Source organism: Pseudopipra pipra, chromosome 17 (genome assembly GCF_036250125.1).
Source record: "Pseudopipra pipra isolate bDixPip1 chromosome 17, bDixPip1.hap1, whole genome shotgun sequence".
NCBI classification, from domain to species: domain Eukaryota; kingdom Metazoa; phylum Chordata; class Aves; order Passeriformes; family Pipridae; genus Pseudopipra; species Pseudopipra pipra.
Genome location: NC_087565.1, coordinates 2,730,850 through 2,748,960, shown reverse-complemented (window position 1 = coordinate 2,748,960; position 18,111 = coordinate 2,730,850). Strand labels below are relative to the sequence as shown.

Here is an 18,111-nt window from a genome sequence, read left to right as displayed (position 1 = left end):
TGCCCAGCCCCACACGCTGCCTACTCCCAGGGGCTCCACAGCTCTCCAAAGATGCTTTTGACAGAGGCAAGGAGATCTTTGATGTCCTTTAAGGACACTCAAGACAGCTGGGAACGCTGGCTGCAGAAGTAGCAGTTTGTAAAGCCCTTTTTTCCCTTTTGTTCATTGTTTTGAGGCAAGACTGACTGTTCCCGAGACCCAGGTGAGCAGAGATGTGCTGATTCTGGGAGTGTCCTTAACCCACCCCTTGGTCAGTCAGTCTACACAGAGCCCTTTACTGCTCCCTCAGATGAGGGACCATTACCTGGTTAAGGATCCAACAGCTGTGGTGTCACAGGGGACGTGTAAGTGGCATCACTGGCCAGAAGCCACTGGCATGGCTGCTTCTAGAACATGTGCTTTATCCAAACAGAGCAGGAGAGCTGTCCAAGGGGCAGCTGAGGTGGGCAGTTGGGAGTGGTGGAGGATATGGGCAGGGCTGGGGGAACAAGGCACACCAGGAGCTGGACCCCTGGCATAAAAGCTCTCAGACTGTGCCAAACGTGGATGACTGAACTGAAAGGCCCTCATTAACTGTGCCCCCGTGGTGCTTGGTGCTGCTGCTGTTCTGCCTGGCAGGAGGGACAGAGGTGTGGGGAGGTCCCTGGGTGCTCCTGTCCCTCGGGGCTGCTGGAAACCTGTAAGGGCAGCAGCCTGGCACGGATCTGACCGGGCTGGGGAGACACAACCTGCAGAGTGGGATGTGCCCGGGGCTCGGCCGTGCCCAGCCCCAACCTGTCAAGTGCTGCGTCCCCGAGTGCCCCCACGGGGTGCCGGACTCCAGGGGCCGCTGCCGCAGTCCCCAGGCTGCGAAGGAGCATCCTCAAGGCTGACCAGAAAGGGAGGACCGCGGCGTGCAGGGAACTGCGCCTATCCCACACCGAACGCTGCATAGACCCCTGCATCGTCCTCCCGCAGCCCGGCGGGGCCCGCTTCTGCCCGAGGGGGCTCCGCGGGGCCCCCGCCCGGCCCATCCGATCCCCCCGCGTTCGCCGCTCCCCGTTACCGGGCCAACGCCGCGGCGCTGCCGGCGGCCCCTGCGCCGCGCTCGCCCCCGCAGCGCGGCGGGCAGCGCCCCGCGCCTCCCCCATGGGGCTGCCGGGCCCGAGCCCGCCGCCGCGGAGCCCACCGGCAACACCGAGCCCGCCGAGACCGGGGCTGGCGACCGACCCGCCGCTGTGTCCCCACCGGGAGCCGCGGCGCGGAGCGCAGGTACGGGAGGGGATGCGGTGCGGGCCGAGAGCGGGGGCGGGGATGCGGACGGGGAGCTGCTCGCCCCGGGAGAGGGACGGGGGTGAGGGATGGAGGGTTCCTCACCGCCGACAGAGCCAGTGTCCAGAGCAGTCCCCACCCCGGGGGCTCCAGGGAACCGGCACATGCCGTGAGAGCCAAGGATGCGCTCGTGAGCTACCCCCCCACGCCGGTGCCCTCCCCTGGTAGCTGGTGTGCCCTCTAGAAACGGGGGCTGGGATGAGGGCGAGTGCCAGCGCCGGTGGCACCGACCGGGGGTTGGAGTTCGGCCTGGGTAGGGCCCCGCTCCCCTGACCCTGCTCCCCCACCGGCCCCTGGGGCTCACCGGGACACTGACTGTGGGGTGCAGGAGGGCCAGGACCCCACCCGTGGGAGCCATCAGGCCCAGGACCTGCCCCCAGACCTGGCTGACAGCATCTTCCCTCAGCCCAGGCAGCCCCCCGCACCCCTCCGGGAGCCATGGCCCAGCCGGGCAGTGAACTGGGGTCCCTGCCGGTGGCACCCACATCCCCTGAGCTGGAGTGCCAGATCTGCTACAGCCCCTTCGATGCCCGCGCCTGCAGGCCCAAACTGCTCCACTGTGGCCATCGCCTCTGCACCCGCTGCCTGCGCAGGATGGTGTCTCCAGGCGATGCATCAACCCCCCAGCTTCGCTGCCCCTTCTGCCGCCAGCACAGCCCAGTGCCCAGCGGGGACGTGCAGCAGCTGCAGGATGATGGGGAGGCACTGGCACTGCTGACAGGCCGTGAACGGGCCAAGAAGAGGGGTCCACCCCGATCCCCGGAGGTCCTCCTTTGCCCTGGCGTGCTGGAGCCCACATCCAGTCCCGACTGCCTGGTTGTCACCATCCTGGAGGTGCCGGAGGACGTGGCCCCACCGGAGAGCCTGGGCAGGCTGGAGGTGGTGCGGCTGTACCGCCCCACCAGCCTGGGTGTGCTGCCCTGCCACGGCCCTGGGCAGAAGTGCCGCGCCTGGGGGTGGCGAGCCGTCCCCCGCTTCATCCTGGGTGTCCTCTGCCTCCTTTACTTCAGCTCCCTGCCCTTCGGCATCTACCTCCTGCTCATTGAGCACCACAGCCTGGGCATCATCCTGGTCAGCCTTGTGCCCTCCACCCTCCTCCTCTGCATTGTCTACAGCCTCTGCCAGTGCCTGTGCCTGGAGGTCTTTGGGTTCCCCCACTCCTGACCCTGCCAGGCCAACCCCTGTGCCTGTGCCAAGGAGGGTTTGGGTTCCTTGGAGTGTTGTCCCTTGGGGTACAGGTGTTCCCTGATCCACAGCATGCCCTACCTGGACCACAGGGAGAAGCTCAGCGCCTGGTGCCTTCCCATGCAGAACAGCACTGGAATTTCCATGTGGGAGCCCACATTTGAGTGGCTGCAGGAGCTCATTGCAGCCTACAAGCATTTGGGCTGGACCCTCAGCTCCTCATGCTCCTCTTCCACAGTGGACAAAGAGCAGGAGCTGGGCTGAGAGCAGAGCAGCAGCCAGGAGACTAATCCCAACTGAGGCAGGCGAGTGCTGGGCGCTGAGCGCCGCGGCCGGAGGGGCCCCGGCAGGAGAGGGACGGGCAGAGCCCGGGGGCTCCTGCGGCCGGACCGGCCCCAGCACGGCTCCGTGTCCATAGTGTAAATAGTTCTGTCCGTGGCACCCACGCTCCTGGCGGGGCTGCTCCCATCACATCCGTGTTCTTTTCCCAAGTGTGATTCCCGTGTTTGCCGACACTGTGTCCTGGAGAGGGAAGGAGCAGAGGAGAGGAGTTTCTTTGGTGTGTAAAGACGTCTTTGCAGCTGTTTTGTAGTCGTTGTGGTTTTTATGCGAAGCCTCTGGGCTTTATTTAACCTCCTTGGGTTTTGTTTTGTAAGGATTAATTTAACACCGCTAACCATTTTATTACTTTTATCGAGAAGAAAAAAGTCTATTTTTACTCTCTGCCTTGGACCTGCCCTGTTCCCCAGGGACTGCTTGCAGCACTACTGGCACTGAAGTTCCCCACATCCCTGCTGGCACATCTGCATCCCTACCAGCATCCCCACCGAGATGCCACATCCCTACCAGCATCCCCAGCAGCACCCACACCAGACAGGCAACACCAGGAGGCCCAAGACAGTCACGTTTATTATCACTCTGTGTCCCTCCCTGCCCAGATCTCCCACTCTTCTTGGCTGGGCAGCTGCCAGGTCCCATGTCCGTCTGTCCTGCCATGCCCTTGGGGACAGGACATGACCAACCCAGCCCTACGCCTGCTCCAGGACCACTGGCAACCCTGGTGGACACCCATCCTTGCCAGGGGGAGATGCCAACATCGCCTCCACACTCCAGATCTTGGGTTTCTGGAGCTGCTTGCCCTGCCCAGGGCTTGGCCCTACTTCAGGGCTGCCCCCACACCCATCCTGCACGGGGGTGGAACTGGGAATGGGTTCAGCAGCTGGTGGGACCCCCTCGCCCTCGCTGTCCTCGCCGTCCGAGGCGCTGCGCATGGCCCAGCCCGCCTTGTTCTCCTTCTTGAGGCGCCGGCGGGCATTGGCAAACCAGGTGGAGACCTGGGTGAGGCTCATCCGGCTGACCACAGCCAGCATCACCTTCTCCCCCTTGCTGGGGTAGGGGTTCCTGGGGTGCCGTGCCAGCCAGGCCTTCAGTGCCCCAGTGCTCTCCCGTGCTGCTGCCACCTTCGCCCGGCCCGGCTCCATGGGCAGCCCCAGTGGCACCTCGTAGGGTGGGGAGACCTGGAGGGGCAGAGGGGTGTCAGGGTGGGATGGGGTGAGGCGGTAACACGGCCAGAGAAGAGAGGCTGAGAGATGTAGGGGCTCCTACATCCCTTCGTGTGTGGGAGGGAGCAGAGCTGTATCCTTTCCCTCCTCGCCCTTTCCCATGCAGATCCTGAAATGCTGGGGTGCAGGAGGGGGAGGGAGGGGAATGCTGAGGAGGCGCAGGGGACTTGGGACAGCAGATCCCCAGTCCCCACCCTAACCACCCCACACAGCACCATCCCAGCCCTGGGAGGGTCCCACATCCCAGCCCTCCAGATCTGCAGCCCTGTACTTACCAGGGGCGTCAGGAGGCTCATGGGGGGTGGCAGGAGGCTGTACCCAGCCAGCATGGGGCAAGGGCAGGGGTAGGCGCAGGGCAGTAGGGCTTGAGGGGGTCCCTGCAGGGTCCCCCAAGGCCCCCCACAGCTCCCCAGCTCTTGTCCTGGGCTCCTCTTGCCCTGAGGTGCTGCCATGCTGCAGGAGAGGAGCTGGGGAGCTGCTCCCGGGCATTTTATAGCTGCTGGGGTCCGCAGTGACTGACAGCTGATTAGGGGGTATTAGCACCCACGAGAGCAGCAGCAGGATCTGGGGCACCCAGTACCCCCCCCGGCTACTGTTGGGCAGGGACTGGCAGGGACTGCCCTCCTCGCCTGCCTGCCACTGGCCAGGACCCTGTCTCCAGCCCCCCAAATCTGCACAGCTTACATGGCCCCAACGGATGGGGTGCAGTGGCACCCAGGGGCTGGTGCTTGGGACCCACGTGAGCTCCACAGCCACAGGGACACAACACACCTGGGGCTTTACTGCAGTGCCCAGAGCATCAGTCCTGCCCATGACCCCAGCCCTGACCTGGTCCTGGGGCTGGGGTCGGCAGAGTCCCCCATGCTGTGGAGGGCTGGGTTGGAGGGCCAGGGGCTGGTGGACTCATGCCTGGTGGGAGAACAACCCCCATATTGCCCTGTCCTGTTCTTTGTGTGTCTTGGCCAGGTCCTCACCCAAGCTCCAGCACTGCCACGTCTGCCGCTGGATTCCCGGCAACAGAGCAGTGAAGGGAAAAGGTCTTGCAGCCCCAGGGACAGCTGGGGATCCCTGCAGGCACCGGGGGGGGCTCCTGTGGCTTGTGCAGCGGGGGCAGCGGGTGGGCAGGGCAGTGGTGGGCAGCTGTGAGAGGGGCCCCGAGAGCCCACGACCCCCCGAGCCGCCCGCTCCTGCCGCCGCGCCTCCCTGCTAAGACTGGGATTATCCCACAGGTTGTATCCGTCATTAAATACCGACTAATAACGCTCTCAGGATATTAAATATGTAACAAACCCGCTTAGCGCTGGCCAGGACGGGAAGACGAAGGTCACTGGTGCTAATGAGCCTGGACGCACCCCTGGCTCCCCGCAGGCCCTGGCAACAGCAGAATGTCCCGGGGCTGATGTGCCAGTGCCGAGGGGTCCCAACCCCCTGCAGTGCTCCCATGGCCAGAGCCCCAGCAGCACCTGGAGCTCTCAATAAGCATCAGCTGGAGCTCTGGTCCTGTCCATCCCACCGCGCCTGGTCTTGTGCCCTTGAGCAGCCCCAGGCGTGGAAGCCACAGGGCAGCTGAACACTGGTGCTGGTTGGGGCCTGCCCTGGCCACGGCCCCGCAAGTGGCCCCATAACCTTGTCCCCACGGGACTCCTCCAGCCCTAATCAGTGCTGCAGATCCACTTGATTAGATAATGGGGCTGTAATCTAGGAAAGCGCCTGTGGATTGCTGTGGCACACCCTGACCCTGCACAGCACAGCTGGAGAGGGAGGGCCACAGCCAGCCGCCGGCACACACAGCTGGACACCGACTGAGCCACGGCCGGGCAGGCACAGCCACACACCAGTAGCACTGGGCATGGATAAGGCTGGTGTGAAGGCAGCGGGACGGAGCCACAGTCGGAATGAAGCCACAGCTGGGACAGAGCCACAACCGGGACAGAGCCACAGCTAGGGCTGGTCAGCACGGGGGGCCACACACACCTCACTGCCCTGGTGGTCGGGGGGGGGGGTGGGGGTGGTGGTCAGCCCACACCCCCCTGCCCCTGCCTGAGCAGGACAGGGAGAGCCCATCACAGTGCCCAGGGATTACACTGCCCCCGTCCCAGAGCTGTGGGGCTTGGGCCTCACAGAGGCTCTCCCCGAGGCTGGGTGGTTCCCAACCTTTTTCCCCCTCCGTGGATAATCAGTTTAATGCAGGAGCAGAGAACTAAAACTCTGCGATTAGCTGTTATAATCGCATGTAAATACGCCCAGACAAGCCGCTCAGGAGGGCGGTGTGGGGCTCCGGACAGAGTTACACGGGATTTAGGCTGTTTACCACTCGATTAATTTCATGACTCCAGCCCCAAGCCCACCGCTGTCCCAGCTGCCCAGCTCACTTCCCAGGAGTCAAGGTCACTCGGGCGGGAGGCAGCTGATAGCCCAGAGTGTCTGCCAGCAGCGACAGGCCCAGCGCAGCCCTGGGCTCTGGGACCCCTGTGCTGCAGCCCCGGGGGATGTGCTGGGGAGACTGGGCTGTCCCGTCCCCCCTGGCTGGAGCCCAGACCCCCAGGCAGGCACACACCCAGGTCTCCATCCCTTTTTATTCATAAGCGTAGTCAAAGCTTGAGAATGTCACAGCTGAACCCCTCCCACAACCACCGACGACCAACACCAGAGTCCATCCCCTCTTCAGAAGAAAAATAGAGCATCTTCCACCTCTGCCTCCTCCTCCTCAGGTTTCTCCAGTCCAGAGCCCTGTTGCTGCCTGCCTGCAGGCTGGAGATGCCACGGGAGGGTCGGCTGCTGGCACAGTGGGACCACAGGCCCCATGGCTATGGGGAGCACAGTGCCGTGGCTGCACACACCTCGCCTCTCACATCACACCACACATCTGTGCTCGGCCCCATGGCTCCCCCAGGACCCTCGTGTGCTGGGCAGACACCAATCTGTGGCTGCACACACAGACAATTCAGGAGAAGGGGTTTCAGACCATCAAGTGCAACAGGCAAAGAGACCGTCCACACACGGGCTGCCCCTGCAGCTGCTGAGCAGTCTCTGGGGGGACGCACAGGACCCCACTGGCACGGGGCCGAGTGGCAGTGTGTCCATGTCTGTGCCGCTCCGGCTCGGGTGCGTCCCTGACGCAATAAGGCAACTGCTGGCTGGGGCTGCTGCCGGCGTGGCCGCCTGCCCAGCGCGGTGCTCAGCCCTGCCCGGTGCTCAGCCCTGCCCGCTGCTACTCTGCCAGCGTGATCACGTCGTAGTGGATGCCCGGCTGCAGCTGATGGATCTGCTCGGCCGCCGCCTCAGCGCTGAAGACGCCCTGGGCCTGGGCCATCGCTGCATCTGCCACTGCTGCAGGGAAAGGGGGGTCAGCACCACCTTGCAGGGTCACCCCTCCTGCTCCCAGGGAAGGGACACACGGCCACCTCGCTCCTGTGGGGCTCATGCTCTGTGGACCAGGGAGCCCAGCTCTGGTTAACTCTGTTCTGGAACTGACAGGAACTGACAGGCTGGGATCAGCAAAGATCCGCCCTTGGACACCACGGTTGGCAGCAAAACAGCAATCCAGGCTCGCCTTCCCAGTCCTCCCACCCAGGGCCACTGCACAGCTCCCTGCCAGCCCCAACCACTGCTGCTGGCAGGACTGGCACCCCAAGCCCTGGGAGGACTGGCCCCTTCAGCCCAGGGCCCTGCTCCTACCTGAGACAGCCGAGTGTGCCGCTGCTTCCAGCTGTGCCTGGGTGACGAGCTGCTGCTCAGGTGACACGGGCATGTACTGGATCTGCACAGGGGAGAACAGTGAAGGTTTGAAGGAAGGGGCTCTTCTGGAGCTGCTCTCACCACAGTCGCTGCACTGAGGTACTAGCCCATGAGCACCGTTTCACATCGCCCTCTCCAGGTAGGCTCAGGGATCACCTCACAGCAGCCCCTCCAGCTTCTGCCTGGCCCCTTACCTGCGACTCCGGGAGGAACTGGCTGCCCTGCTCATACTGGATGTGGGTGATCTGACCATCCTGTACCTGGGGACAAGCAGTGAGGCTGCATTAGGGCTGTGACTGTCCAGGCCCCCAACAAAGCTGTGACCTGAACTGAGTAAGCTGGAGGGGGCCCAAGGGGGCTCAGCCCCACACATGGCACCCTGTGAGCCCCACCCACCGCGTGAAGGGAGTGGACAGCCTGAAGCTCACCTGGATGTGATGTCCCTCTGGGACAACAACATACTCCTGGGGAAGCAAGTGTGGGACGCCTTCCTGGGCAATAATGTATTGAACCTGCAAACACAAGAATTCAGACCCAGGAAAGATCACCACTGCCCACCTCCCACCACCAAGGGGCCGGATCTGTCTGTCTCCTGTGCCTGTTTTCACCACCCCAGTGGCTCCAGCTCTCCCTCCTGACCCCTGCTGTCCCCACTGCCACCAGCTCTCCCAGCTCCCACTGGGCAGAGTCCCTCGTCCGTGGGCTGTGTCCCCTCACCTGGTTGTCAGCGGTCACTAAGTGCTGTACTGTCTGCCCGTCTGCAGTCGTGATCTCCTGGATGTAGGCTGCCTCCTCCTGCAAGGTCAGTAAGTGCCCCATGTGGTCAGGGGGGCTGGGCCTGGCTGCAGTCCCCTGAGAGGGAGGTTGAGGCCGAGGGGTCCGACTCACCTGGCTGGTGACGCTCTGCTCCTGTGTGACAAGGATGTGCTCCTGCCCCAGGGCCTGCTGCAGCCTCTCAGGAGCCAGCACGGCCTGGCCGGCCTGCAGAGCTGCTGCAATGCAGAGAGAGCTGCTGGGGACACCAGTGGGGACACTGCCAGGGCTGCCCACGGCCCCACTCCCCAGAGGTTGCTCCTGGTCCTGACCCAACTCAGCCCTGCCTGGCCCTGGCTGGGTGAATCCTGCACAGGGTTCCGGGTGCAGAACACCTGCAGGTCAGTCCTGGTCACGGGGACACGTCTTACTGTGCAGGGTGGCCAGGGTGTCCTCATCACTGTTCAGGATGATGGTCTGCTGGGCAGCAGCAGGCCCTGGCCTCTTCCCCTCAGAGCTGTGCAAACGCTGCGTGTGGAACTTGAGGTGCCCATTACGGTTGAACCTACAGGAGGAGCAGAGCAAGGTGGAGTTTGCCACAGGACCCTGTACTCTCTCAGAGACACAGGCCACAGGCACGGCCCATCCCAGTTTTTAGCATGTTCCCATCAGTGCCCAGCTACTGAACCTTCCCATGCAGAGCTTCCTTGGGGATGAAGCTGAGTCCACCTGCAGCAGGAATTGTTCCAAGGGCAGAGTCCCCTCTAACAGGGGCTGCTGCTGGGGAAGGGCTGGAGCAGTGAGCTCTGCCAAGATCCTGTCTCTCCTCTTGAACCTTGCAGAGCTCTGTGGGATCTCTCAAAGCAGGAACAGCCCTGCTCCATCACTCACCTCTGCCCACAGACATGGCACGCGAAGGGCTTCTCGTTGGTGTGGGTCAGCATGTGCCTGCGCAGGTCCTTCTTGTTCTTGGAGGCAAAGCTGCAGTGGGGGCACTTGTGTGGCCGGAGACTGGCATGCTGGACCATGTGGCTCTGGGACAGGAGGACAAGAGTCAGGACGGAAACACCGTTTTCCCAAACCCCTTGTTCCCAGGGCTGCTCTGTGCCAGGGAACCTACCCGGACCTCCGGCCAGAGCGTGGCAGTGAAGTTACAGTCGGGACACTTGAAGGTGCTGGTCCCAATGTGGGCTCTCTTGTGACTCTCCATCTCTGCTCTCCCTGTGAACATGGCTGTGCAAATCTTGCATGAAAACTTTTTGGCTGTGGAAATCTTGCATGAGAGCTTCTTGGCTGTGGAAACTTTGCACGAGAGCTTCTTGGCCATGCCTTGGAGTACAGGCCACTTGACCTTTGGGGATGAGACTTCCTGCCCCTCGGAGGCTGGGGATAAAGACGAGTCCTTCTGGAGCTGCCTGGTGACACACTGCACCAGGGGCCACTTGACATCGGCGGGCTGAGCCTCCTGGCCCTCCACAGGCGAGGGAACTGCAGCATCCCCACTGAGGGGCTGCGGGAGAAACACCAGTCACACCTGCTCACACTGCTGCCCAGGACGGGGAGCAGGCTCAGCTCCTTACCTCCACAGTCTGGAACTGGCTCCCTGGGACACTGGATGACATGATGTAATGATTGTTATGGTCCTTCAGAGCCTCCTCCGTCACCACAGCCCCGCTCACCACAACTGCGTGGGAGGTCTCCACAGGGCTCTCCTCCTCACTGCTGGAGAGGACAGGGTCAGAGAGGCCCTGCCTCCTCCTCCTCCTCACCACTTAAAGCCTCCTCACTGGAGAGCAGAAGTGCCTCCACCTCCCCGCTCCTCCCTTACAGCTGACCTGTACAGTGTGCCAGGGGTCTGGATCTCCTCACTGATGGGTGCAATGATGCTGTACTCTGCTGTCCCGCCAAAGGGGATGGTGATCTGCTGCAGCTCCGAGCCACCCAGGCTTGCCTCCCTGTAAGCCTCCTGCACCAGTGTCTGCCCAGGCTCTGCCACGTGCAGCATCACCAATTTCTGCTGCTGCTCCTTTGAGTCCACCTTCGCCTCCTCCTCCTGTGTCTGTGGCTCACAGGGGCCTGGCGTCTCTCCTGGGTCATCTGGCTTCACCACTGCCACCTGTGTGAGACAGTGGCTCAGCCGAGGGGAGCAAGGCTCTGTAAGACACCCCTGCAGAGGAACAGGGTTGGGAAGCCTCCCTTTGCCACCCCCCAGCAGGTCTGGCCTCCTCAGCCCTGCTCACCTGCAGTGAGCCTGTGGCCAGCTCTCGCTGGGCGCTCATGTTCAGCAGCAGATCCAGGGCTGTCTGTGTGGCCAGCTCTGCTGATCCAGCCACATCTGGGGGGGTGGATGGAGAGAGTCAGGTAGGTGCTTGTCCACCTCCTCCCCATTCCAACCCCTTCCTGGGAGCTCACTGACCTTGTTCGTAGATGATGGTGGCCCCTTCCAGGGAACTCTGTGAGAGGACAGGGGGTTCTGCTCCTGTGACCGCCTGGACCGTGTGGCAGGTGAGGGGGCCAAGAGGCGCCTGCATGAGAGAGGGAGCTGACAGCACGGCAGGCAGTGAGCACCGGGAGGAGCCGAGGCCGGGCACGGCACTCACCTGTGGGCTGGCCTCCGGCTCAGCTGGTGCCTGCACCTGGCTGTGCTGCTGCTTCAGCTCCTCGATCTGCTGCAGGGTGAAGAAGGGGCGGCGGCGGCAGGGCGGCTCCTCGGGGTGCCGCTGTGCCCACTCCTCGAAGGAGTCGGCGTGGCGGCACTGCACATGCAGGCGCAGGTTCTTCTTGTGCTTGGTGGTGAAGTGACAGAACTCGCAAGCGAACGGCTTCCCTCCTGCAGGGCCCAGGAGGGGGAGTCAGGCACAGGGTTCCCAAGGGATGGCAGGGAGAGCAGGCAGGCTCTGTCCTTCTCCGGGAGAAGGGGGGGTGCAGGACACTGGGCTCCTCTCACCTGTGTGCTTGACCGCCATGTGCGAGACCAGGAAGTCCTCCCGGAAGGTGGAATACTTGCAGATGCTGCACTTGTAGGGCTTGTCATTCATGTGTGACAGCTGGTGGTTCAGAAGGACCTTCTTATCCTCGCAGACATAGTCACAGAACTCACACTTGAACCTGGCAGGATAAAGCTGCCCGTCACAGGGGCTGAGGGGGAGTGGGACACGGGCTCTGCCAGGGCACGCCGTGGGCTATGCTGGGCTCCCACCTGCGGTTGGCGATGGCCTGGATGTGTGTCAGCAGGTGCATCTTGAAGGTGTAGCGCTTCTTAAAGGACTTCCCACACTGTGGCAGAACAAAGCAGAGCAGTGTTCACCTCCTGCCCAGCCCCACCCACTGCCAGACCCTCCCCAGGCTGTGTCTCCCTCACCTTGTCACACATGTGAGGCTTCTCTGTGCTGTGTGTCTTCATGTGCTGCGTAAGCCTCTTCTGCATGGGGTAGACACGATTGCAGACGGGGCACGGGAAGGAGTTCAGCTTTGGTGGCTGAATGGAGAGCATGAAGATGAGCTCACCTAGACAGGCTCACCAGTTTCCTTACCCTCTCCCCCACTGCAGGACCTGGGCTTCCTCAAGAGATCCACAAACAATGCCCTCAACAAGGCACTGAGAATTTGTGGAAGACCCAGATGTGCCTCTTCCCATATAACAGTGCTGAGAAACAAGCCAACAGGGTACGCAAACTCACCGGATCAGCTCTCTTCTTCCTAAAAAAAGAAAGAAGAAAAGCCCCGTGTGTGAGCCACACCCCAAGTCTGAGCCGCCTTGTATCCAGACACCAAAACTCTCCTATTTGGAAAGGGCCAGAGGTCAGGGGAAGGGGCAGCCACAGCTGCCCTCTCAGGGCAGGAGGAACAGTGTCAGTGCCATTCAGTCCCCAGGACTGTGGTTCCCTCACCTGTCCCGGCTGTGCACCGTGGAGTGCCGGATGACATCCTTCTTGTATACGCTGGTGTAATTGCACTCCTCACACTTGTAGGGCTTGCTGCCCACATGGTTGAACATGTGCTCCTGTGGGAAGCAGAGCAGGGCCGTGAGACCTGGGGCTGCCAGGCACCCTTGTGGATTTGGAGCAGGGCAGACGGAGCTCACCTTGAGGGAGGACCAGCGCCGGGAGCGGTAGCTGCACTGCAGACACTTGAAGAGCTGTGGGTCGTTGGCCTCGTGCGAGTTGACGTGGAAGCGCAGATCGTCGTGTGTGAGGAACCGTGAGCCGCAGATCCGGCACAGGTACGGCCGCATCAGGGGCTTGGGGGACTTGTAGTAGTACCTGCAGAAACAGGAGCGGGACTCAGAGCTGCAGTGGCCAATGGGCTGGACCAGCCCTGGGCAGAGGCCAGAGGGCCCAGCACACCCCCCTCACCTGCGCCCCATGTACTTGCGGTATTTCTTGCCCAGGAAGCGGCGGGAGGGCCGCCCACGCCGCCGAGGGACAGCGTCTGCCTCCTCAGCACCCGCGTTGGAGGAAGGGTCCTTGTTCTCAGAGTCGGACTGGCTGATGCTTGGCTCCGCCAGGCTCTCACCGGTCCCATTCTCCAGGCCAGAGGAACTGGATGCCTCCGACTTCTGCAGCTCACGGCTCGGTGTGCCTTGGGACGTCACCAGGGGCTCCACCTCCCCTCCTGCTCCACAGAGCACAGCACGGCTCCGTCACACCCCCGCTGTTGGCTCCGGGAGCTTGTGCACCCCTCCCTGCTCCAGCACTGCTGTTGCCTCCTCCCTCACCTTCTGGCACATCCTGAGGCATGTTCTCCAGGCGAGGGAGCTTGCGGGGTCTCCCCGGGCGTCGGCGCGGCCTCTCCTCGCTGGACGTGGGGACACTGCGGCCGTACTTGGGCTGTCGCCCCCGCGGCTCATCCTCAGCTGGGTTGTAGTCACTGTCCTCTGAAGGCAAGTGCTCCAAAATGTCAGACCAAGAAGAGACTAAGCTACTTAAGATGTGGGGAGAGCAAGTCCTACCTTCAGGGTCATCAATAGCACCAGCATCCATGATATCATCATCTTCTTCTTCTGGGGCCTCCTCCTCCTCTGTCTTTGGAGCAGCTCCCCCTTTTCGTGGTCGCCCTTTTTTCAAAGCCAGAGCTGAACCCACTGTCACAGAGAACAGGGAGAAAGCTCTTTTACCAGACTGTGTGCCAGAACAGACCCTTATGCTCCAGCTCCTCCCTTGTTTCTTCCCCAGAGAGCGGAGCCTGTCTGCAGCGAGGTAAATTTCCCTCAGCCCTTGGCACTCACCTGGCTGGAAGTGACGTTCTTTCATGTGGTTAATCAGCGTTTTCTTGGAGACACTCTTGTACTGACACATCTTGCACTTGAACTGCTGCACCACCACCACCTCCATCATCTCCTCCAGGGTCTCCATGTCTGGCTGGTTCAGCTCCTCCCCACCATCCGTCTCTTGATCCCGCTCTGACTTTATGGGCACCTCCACCACTTCCAACCTTTTGGATGGGCCTGAAGGGCCGGGCTGCTCAAGGCACGTGGAGGTAGGTCCATCAGCAACAGCTTCTATCACCAAACTATTGGCCAGAGCAGATGTAGCCACCTGGGACACCATGGGAGCACCTGAAACACCACAAACCCGCTCAGCCCAGGGGCAGACCCTCACTTGCATCCAGGGCTGCACCCGCACCGGGGGCACAGGGCTGAACACGAGCTCAGGGATGGCTCCTGACAGGACTGTGGAACAGGTACTGCGGCGGATCCAGCTGGGATCCCCCCTCCAAGCCCCACTCCAGTGGCACAGGTTCACAGACAGAGCCACCCACATGGACAGCCCAGGTTGCTCCCTCACCATCATCAGGGCCTTGCAGAATGAGGTACTGGGTGGTCTCTGCCCCTCCATCCTCCGCACTGGTCACGGCGATGCAGCCTGGCAGGGAGAGCAGAGAGGTGACTGCCAGACCCCAGGGCCACTGGGGCTCATTGGGGCTCTCCCAGCTCAGACACAAGCAGGAAGGTGTGAGAAGGGTCTGGTTCCCTGAATGGAGCCTGTCTGGGCTGAAGGAGCAGCTGTCCAGCAGCACGAGCTCCTTGTCAAACCCTCCAGCTACCGCTTCTACTGCAGAGAAAACCCTGCTGACCTTTTAGACTCGATGATCTTAAGATGTTTTTTCCAACCCTAATGATTCCATGTCCATATTTCCCCCCACCTCCCGAGTTCTGGCACAGCAGCAGCTCCCTCCCAGCCCCCCAGGGCTATCTCCAGGTGGGAGCACACACTCACTCTGGATGATGTCCGGCCCGATCGTGGACTCAATGATTTTGTCAATGGCAGAGCCCAGGTCTGAGGAAGTGGATGCAGTGGAGTCTGACACGACTGTGGCTCCATCAGTGACCACACTGGAGTGGACCAGGACTTGTGGGGACTCTGACACCATGATGGACTGGCTCACAGTGGAGACACTGGAGACCAAGGTGGATTGGGCGATGGAGGATGAGTCTGGCAGGTAAACCCGGGGAACGACATCTGTGCTGGAGCTACTCTCCGAGACCTCTTCCTGGCAGAAGAAAAATAGTCCAGCTCAGCTGAGACACCTTTGCCAGACCAAGCCCCTGAGGCAGCCAACATATGCAAATGACCCAGTGTATCACTGCAGAACTGCCAGGAAAGGCACCAGAGCAAATCCTTTGGTACCGACAAGGACCTGGACTTCCAAGGCTGCCCTTGCTACCAAGGGGAGTCCTGCTGCTCAGACTGGCAAGTACACACGAGATCAGAGGTGTAACAGAGCCTGCCGAGGCCGCAGAGCTCAGTCTGCCAGAAACGCCTAGAGAAACCCCCAGGAACCAGAACCACGGCCGCCTCCCCGGCGCCTACCAAGGAGACCCCGCTGCTGTCAGAGCTCTGTCCCACGGCGGAGTCATCGGCGCGGGAGAGGCACCCGGGCCCCGCGGCGGCGTCGGTGCTGTCCGCCGACACGGCGTCCGAGCTCCCGACGCCCAGCCCGCTCTCGGTGGGCTCCTCCTGCGCCTCCTGCGGGGCCGCGTCGCTGCTGCTCTCCACCGCATTCTCCTCCATGCCCGCCCTGCCGGGGCCCCCTACGCTCGACCTGCGGGAGGACCGCCGCCGTCAAGGCCGCCGCCCGCTCTCCGCCGGCTCCAGCTCCCGCGGGGGTGCCGGATGGGCGGGCGCGGGGCCCCGGAGCGGCCGCCGGCCCATCCCGGGGGGTCCCGGCGCCGCCCGGTGCCCCGGTCCCGTCATGCCCCGCGGCCCCGCCGGGCCCTCGGCCGCCATCTTTGCCGCGGGGTCCCCCCCGCCGCCTCCGCGCGCGCGCACACGGCGGGGCGGCCTCGGTGCCGCCGGGGCGGGGGAGCTGCCGCCGCGCCGGGAAGAGGGGGCCCCGCCACCGCCGCCCGCCCGCCGGCCCGCGCCCTCACCCGGCCTGCCGCGGCCCCGCCGCGCCCCCGCCGGAGCCGGCACCACGGCGGCCGCCATGGCCCCCCGCCCTTGCGCCGCGCAGCGATACGGCCGCGCGGACCCCCTGGGCCGGAACTACTTACCGCCGCCCGGCTCCCGCTCCGCCCGCGGCGCTCGCCGCCGCCTGGACGCACTCCTCGCCCCGGCCGCCGTCGCCTCCCGGCGGCGAACGGCGCCGCCCGCGGGAGCAGGGAGGTCCCGGCGTCCCGCCGGGGACTACTTTCTCCGCGGAGGGCTCTCGGCGGCGCTGCGTCTGTGCGTCATGGCGTCAGGAAGCGGCGCCCGGGCCCTGAGCGTCGGCGTCGCGCCGGGTTGCGCTGGTCACGTGACGGAGAGGCGGAAGTGGCGGTGGCGGGGTCGGGTCCGGGGCTCGGTCCGCCCGCTCCGCTCCCGCCCGGCCCGGGCCCCCGGCAGGGGCTCTGCGGTACCGGCCGGCCCGCCACAGCCTGCACCCCGGGCGGGCCGTGCAGCCCTGCCGCTCCGGTTCCTGTCCTGTAGCCCGCGGTGGGCTCTTGAGACCGGCGCGCCTCACGGGCGGGCGCCGCCCATCCCCGGGGCGACCCTGGCCCGGGGCCTCGCCGTGTTCAGGCCCTCCGCTGGGCTCTCGCTCACCTCATTCCTCTCCCCGCGGCGGTTTGCCCCTGCCTAGGTGGCAAAGGACGCCCCGTTGCTCTGCCCTGTCTGCCCGTATTGGGGGGGCACATGCGAGGGGGCTGCTCTGGGCTGCCCAGGGGCACCTCCTGATGCCGCAGCATTCCCACAGGGATGTGCTCAGAGCTGAGCGCGGTGCTGTGCCAGATCCTCCAGCTGAGCTCAGCTTGCATGGCCTGGGCTCAGCCTCTGGACAAAGCCCTGCTCCGTGCTGATGTTTTTACCGAACCGTGGTGTTTAATGTTTCTCATGTTGCAGTGCTCTACTAAGAACGGCTCTATCCCAATTTTTTTTCTGGAAGAAAGGCAACTGTGTTGTGCCTGAGCTCTGCTGAGCCGCGCCTGGCTGCTGGGCCGAGCCTGGCTGCTGGGCCAAGCCTGGCTGCTAGGCCTGAGCCTGGCTGCTGGGCCGAGCCTGGCTGCTGGGCCAAGCCTGGCTGCTAGGCCTGAGCCTGGCTGCTGGGCCGAGCCTGGCTGCTAGGCCTGAGCCTGGCTGCTGGGCCGAGCTTGGCTGCTGGGCCGAGCTTGGCTGCTGGGCCGAGCTTGGCTGCTGGGCCGAGCTTGGCTGCTGGGCCGAGCTTGGCTGCTGGGTCCCCACGGAAGGGACACAGGCTGTCCAGAGCTGCCTGGACAGAGTCAGCCTGCAACGCAGGTCGGGGTGGGCAGTGCCACCTTGTCGCTGGCCAGGACGGATGGTGCTGAGGTGGTGCCAACTGCAGGAGGACAGACGGTGTCTCATCTGGCGCAGTCTGTGAGCGCACACATCGCCTGCCAGAAATCCGAGCCGGGGGGTGTGGGGCTGGATCAGCCCTCTAGATCGGCACTGGATCAGCACTGGGTCAGCGCTCTGCAGCGTTTGGCTGTGGTGCTCTGCTCCCGGGTGGCACAGGCAGTGCCCCTGGGTCCAGCCCCCCAAGCCTGGGGCTCCTCTGTGTGCGTTCTGCGGGTCCCTCATGTTCTGCCCCGGAGGCACCGTGTGTCCGGCAGAGGAGCTGCTCCGCCAGCTGCCACGCAAGCACCTCCCAGCTCTTTTTCAAGCTAATTAAATGCATCCTTGAAAGGTTTATGCCCTCATCCATCACCGCAGACAGCAGCGGTGAGCGCTGTCCCCGGGCTGGCCGTGTGAGTGCTCCTGCTGCTGCAGCGCTGCTCCCGCTGCCTTGGGGCCGAGTCCCCGCGTGCTGCTGCCGTCACCAACACGCCAGAAGCCTGAGAGACAGCTGAGGGGTTGGGTTTTTTTTTTCTCCATTACTGCTCTTTAAAGCAGCTCTGTGGGGGAAGTGGAGCTGGGGAGGACTCACACTGGCAGAGCTCGGCAGTGCCTGTGACCAGCCATGGCCTGGCTCTGCCTGGGCTGGGGGAGTCCCTTTTGCTCCCTGTCAGAGGAAGCTCTCTCTGTCTGTCGGGGAGGGGGAGTGATGTTTGAGGAACCCCTGGCAAAAGCTGCCTCCCAGGTAGAGGGAACGGGATGGATTTGTGTCAGACCAGCTGATTTCCCTC

At 63.5% G+C, this 18,111-nt stretch overlaps 2 protein-coding genes across 12 annotated transcripts; one reads left to right on the top strand and one right to left on the bottom strand.

The window, feature by feature from the left end:
* The first annotated feature begins 523 nt into the window (after positions 1–523).
* LOC135423485 (E3 ubiquitin-protein ligase RNF182-like) lies at positions 524–3,185 on the top strand. Its single transcript, XM_064673765.1, has 2 exons — positions 524–1,251; positions 1,718–3,185. The coding sequence occupies exon 2, from the start codon at positions 1,750–1,752 to the stop codon at positions 2,473–2,475; it is 726 nt and encodes a 241-aa protein (XP_064529835.1). The 5' UTR covers positions 524–1,251; positions 1,718–1,749; the 3' UTR covers positions 2,476–3,185.
* Positions 3,186–3,693: 508 nt separating this feature from the next.
* ZNF335 (zinc finger protein 335) lies at positions 3,694–15,562 on the bottom strand. Of its 11 annotated transcripts, none has more exons than XM_064673741.1 (27): positions 15,362–15,562; positions 14,768–15,041; positions 14,336–14,413; positions 13,777–14,106; positions 13,501–13,632; positions 13,267–13,425; positions 12,905–13,163; positions 12,634–12,811; positions 12,440–12,552; positions 12,230–12,248; positions 11,911–12,027; positions 11,749–11,825; positions 11,497–11,657; positions 11,150–11,379; positions 10,966–11,074; positions 10,790–10,884; positions 10,385–10,665; positions 10,130–10,271; positions 9,670–10,059; positions 9,441–9,583; positions 8,981–9,114; positions 8,685–8,788; positions 8,514–8,591; positions 8,225–8,308; positions 7,991–8,056; positions 7,737–7,818; positions 3,694–4,013 (listed from the first exon to the last, which is right to left on the bottom strand). In XM_064673741.1, the coding sequence occupies exons 1-27, from the start codon at positions 15,560–15,562 to the stop codon at positions 3,709–3,711; spliced, it is 4,341 nt and encodes a 1,446-aa protein (XP_064529811.1). In that variant the 3' UTR covers positions 3,694–3,708. The 11 variants fall into 11 exon arrangements, 10 of the variants coding, with proteins under 10 accessions (XP_064529811.1, XP_064529813.1, XP_064529812.1 ...); XM_064673743.1 differs by having other exon boundaries at positions 8,685–8,785; XM_064673742.1 differs by having other exon boundaries at positions 10,130–10,268.
* Positions 15,563–18,111: the final 2,549 nt, after the last annotated feature.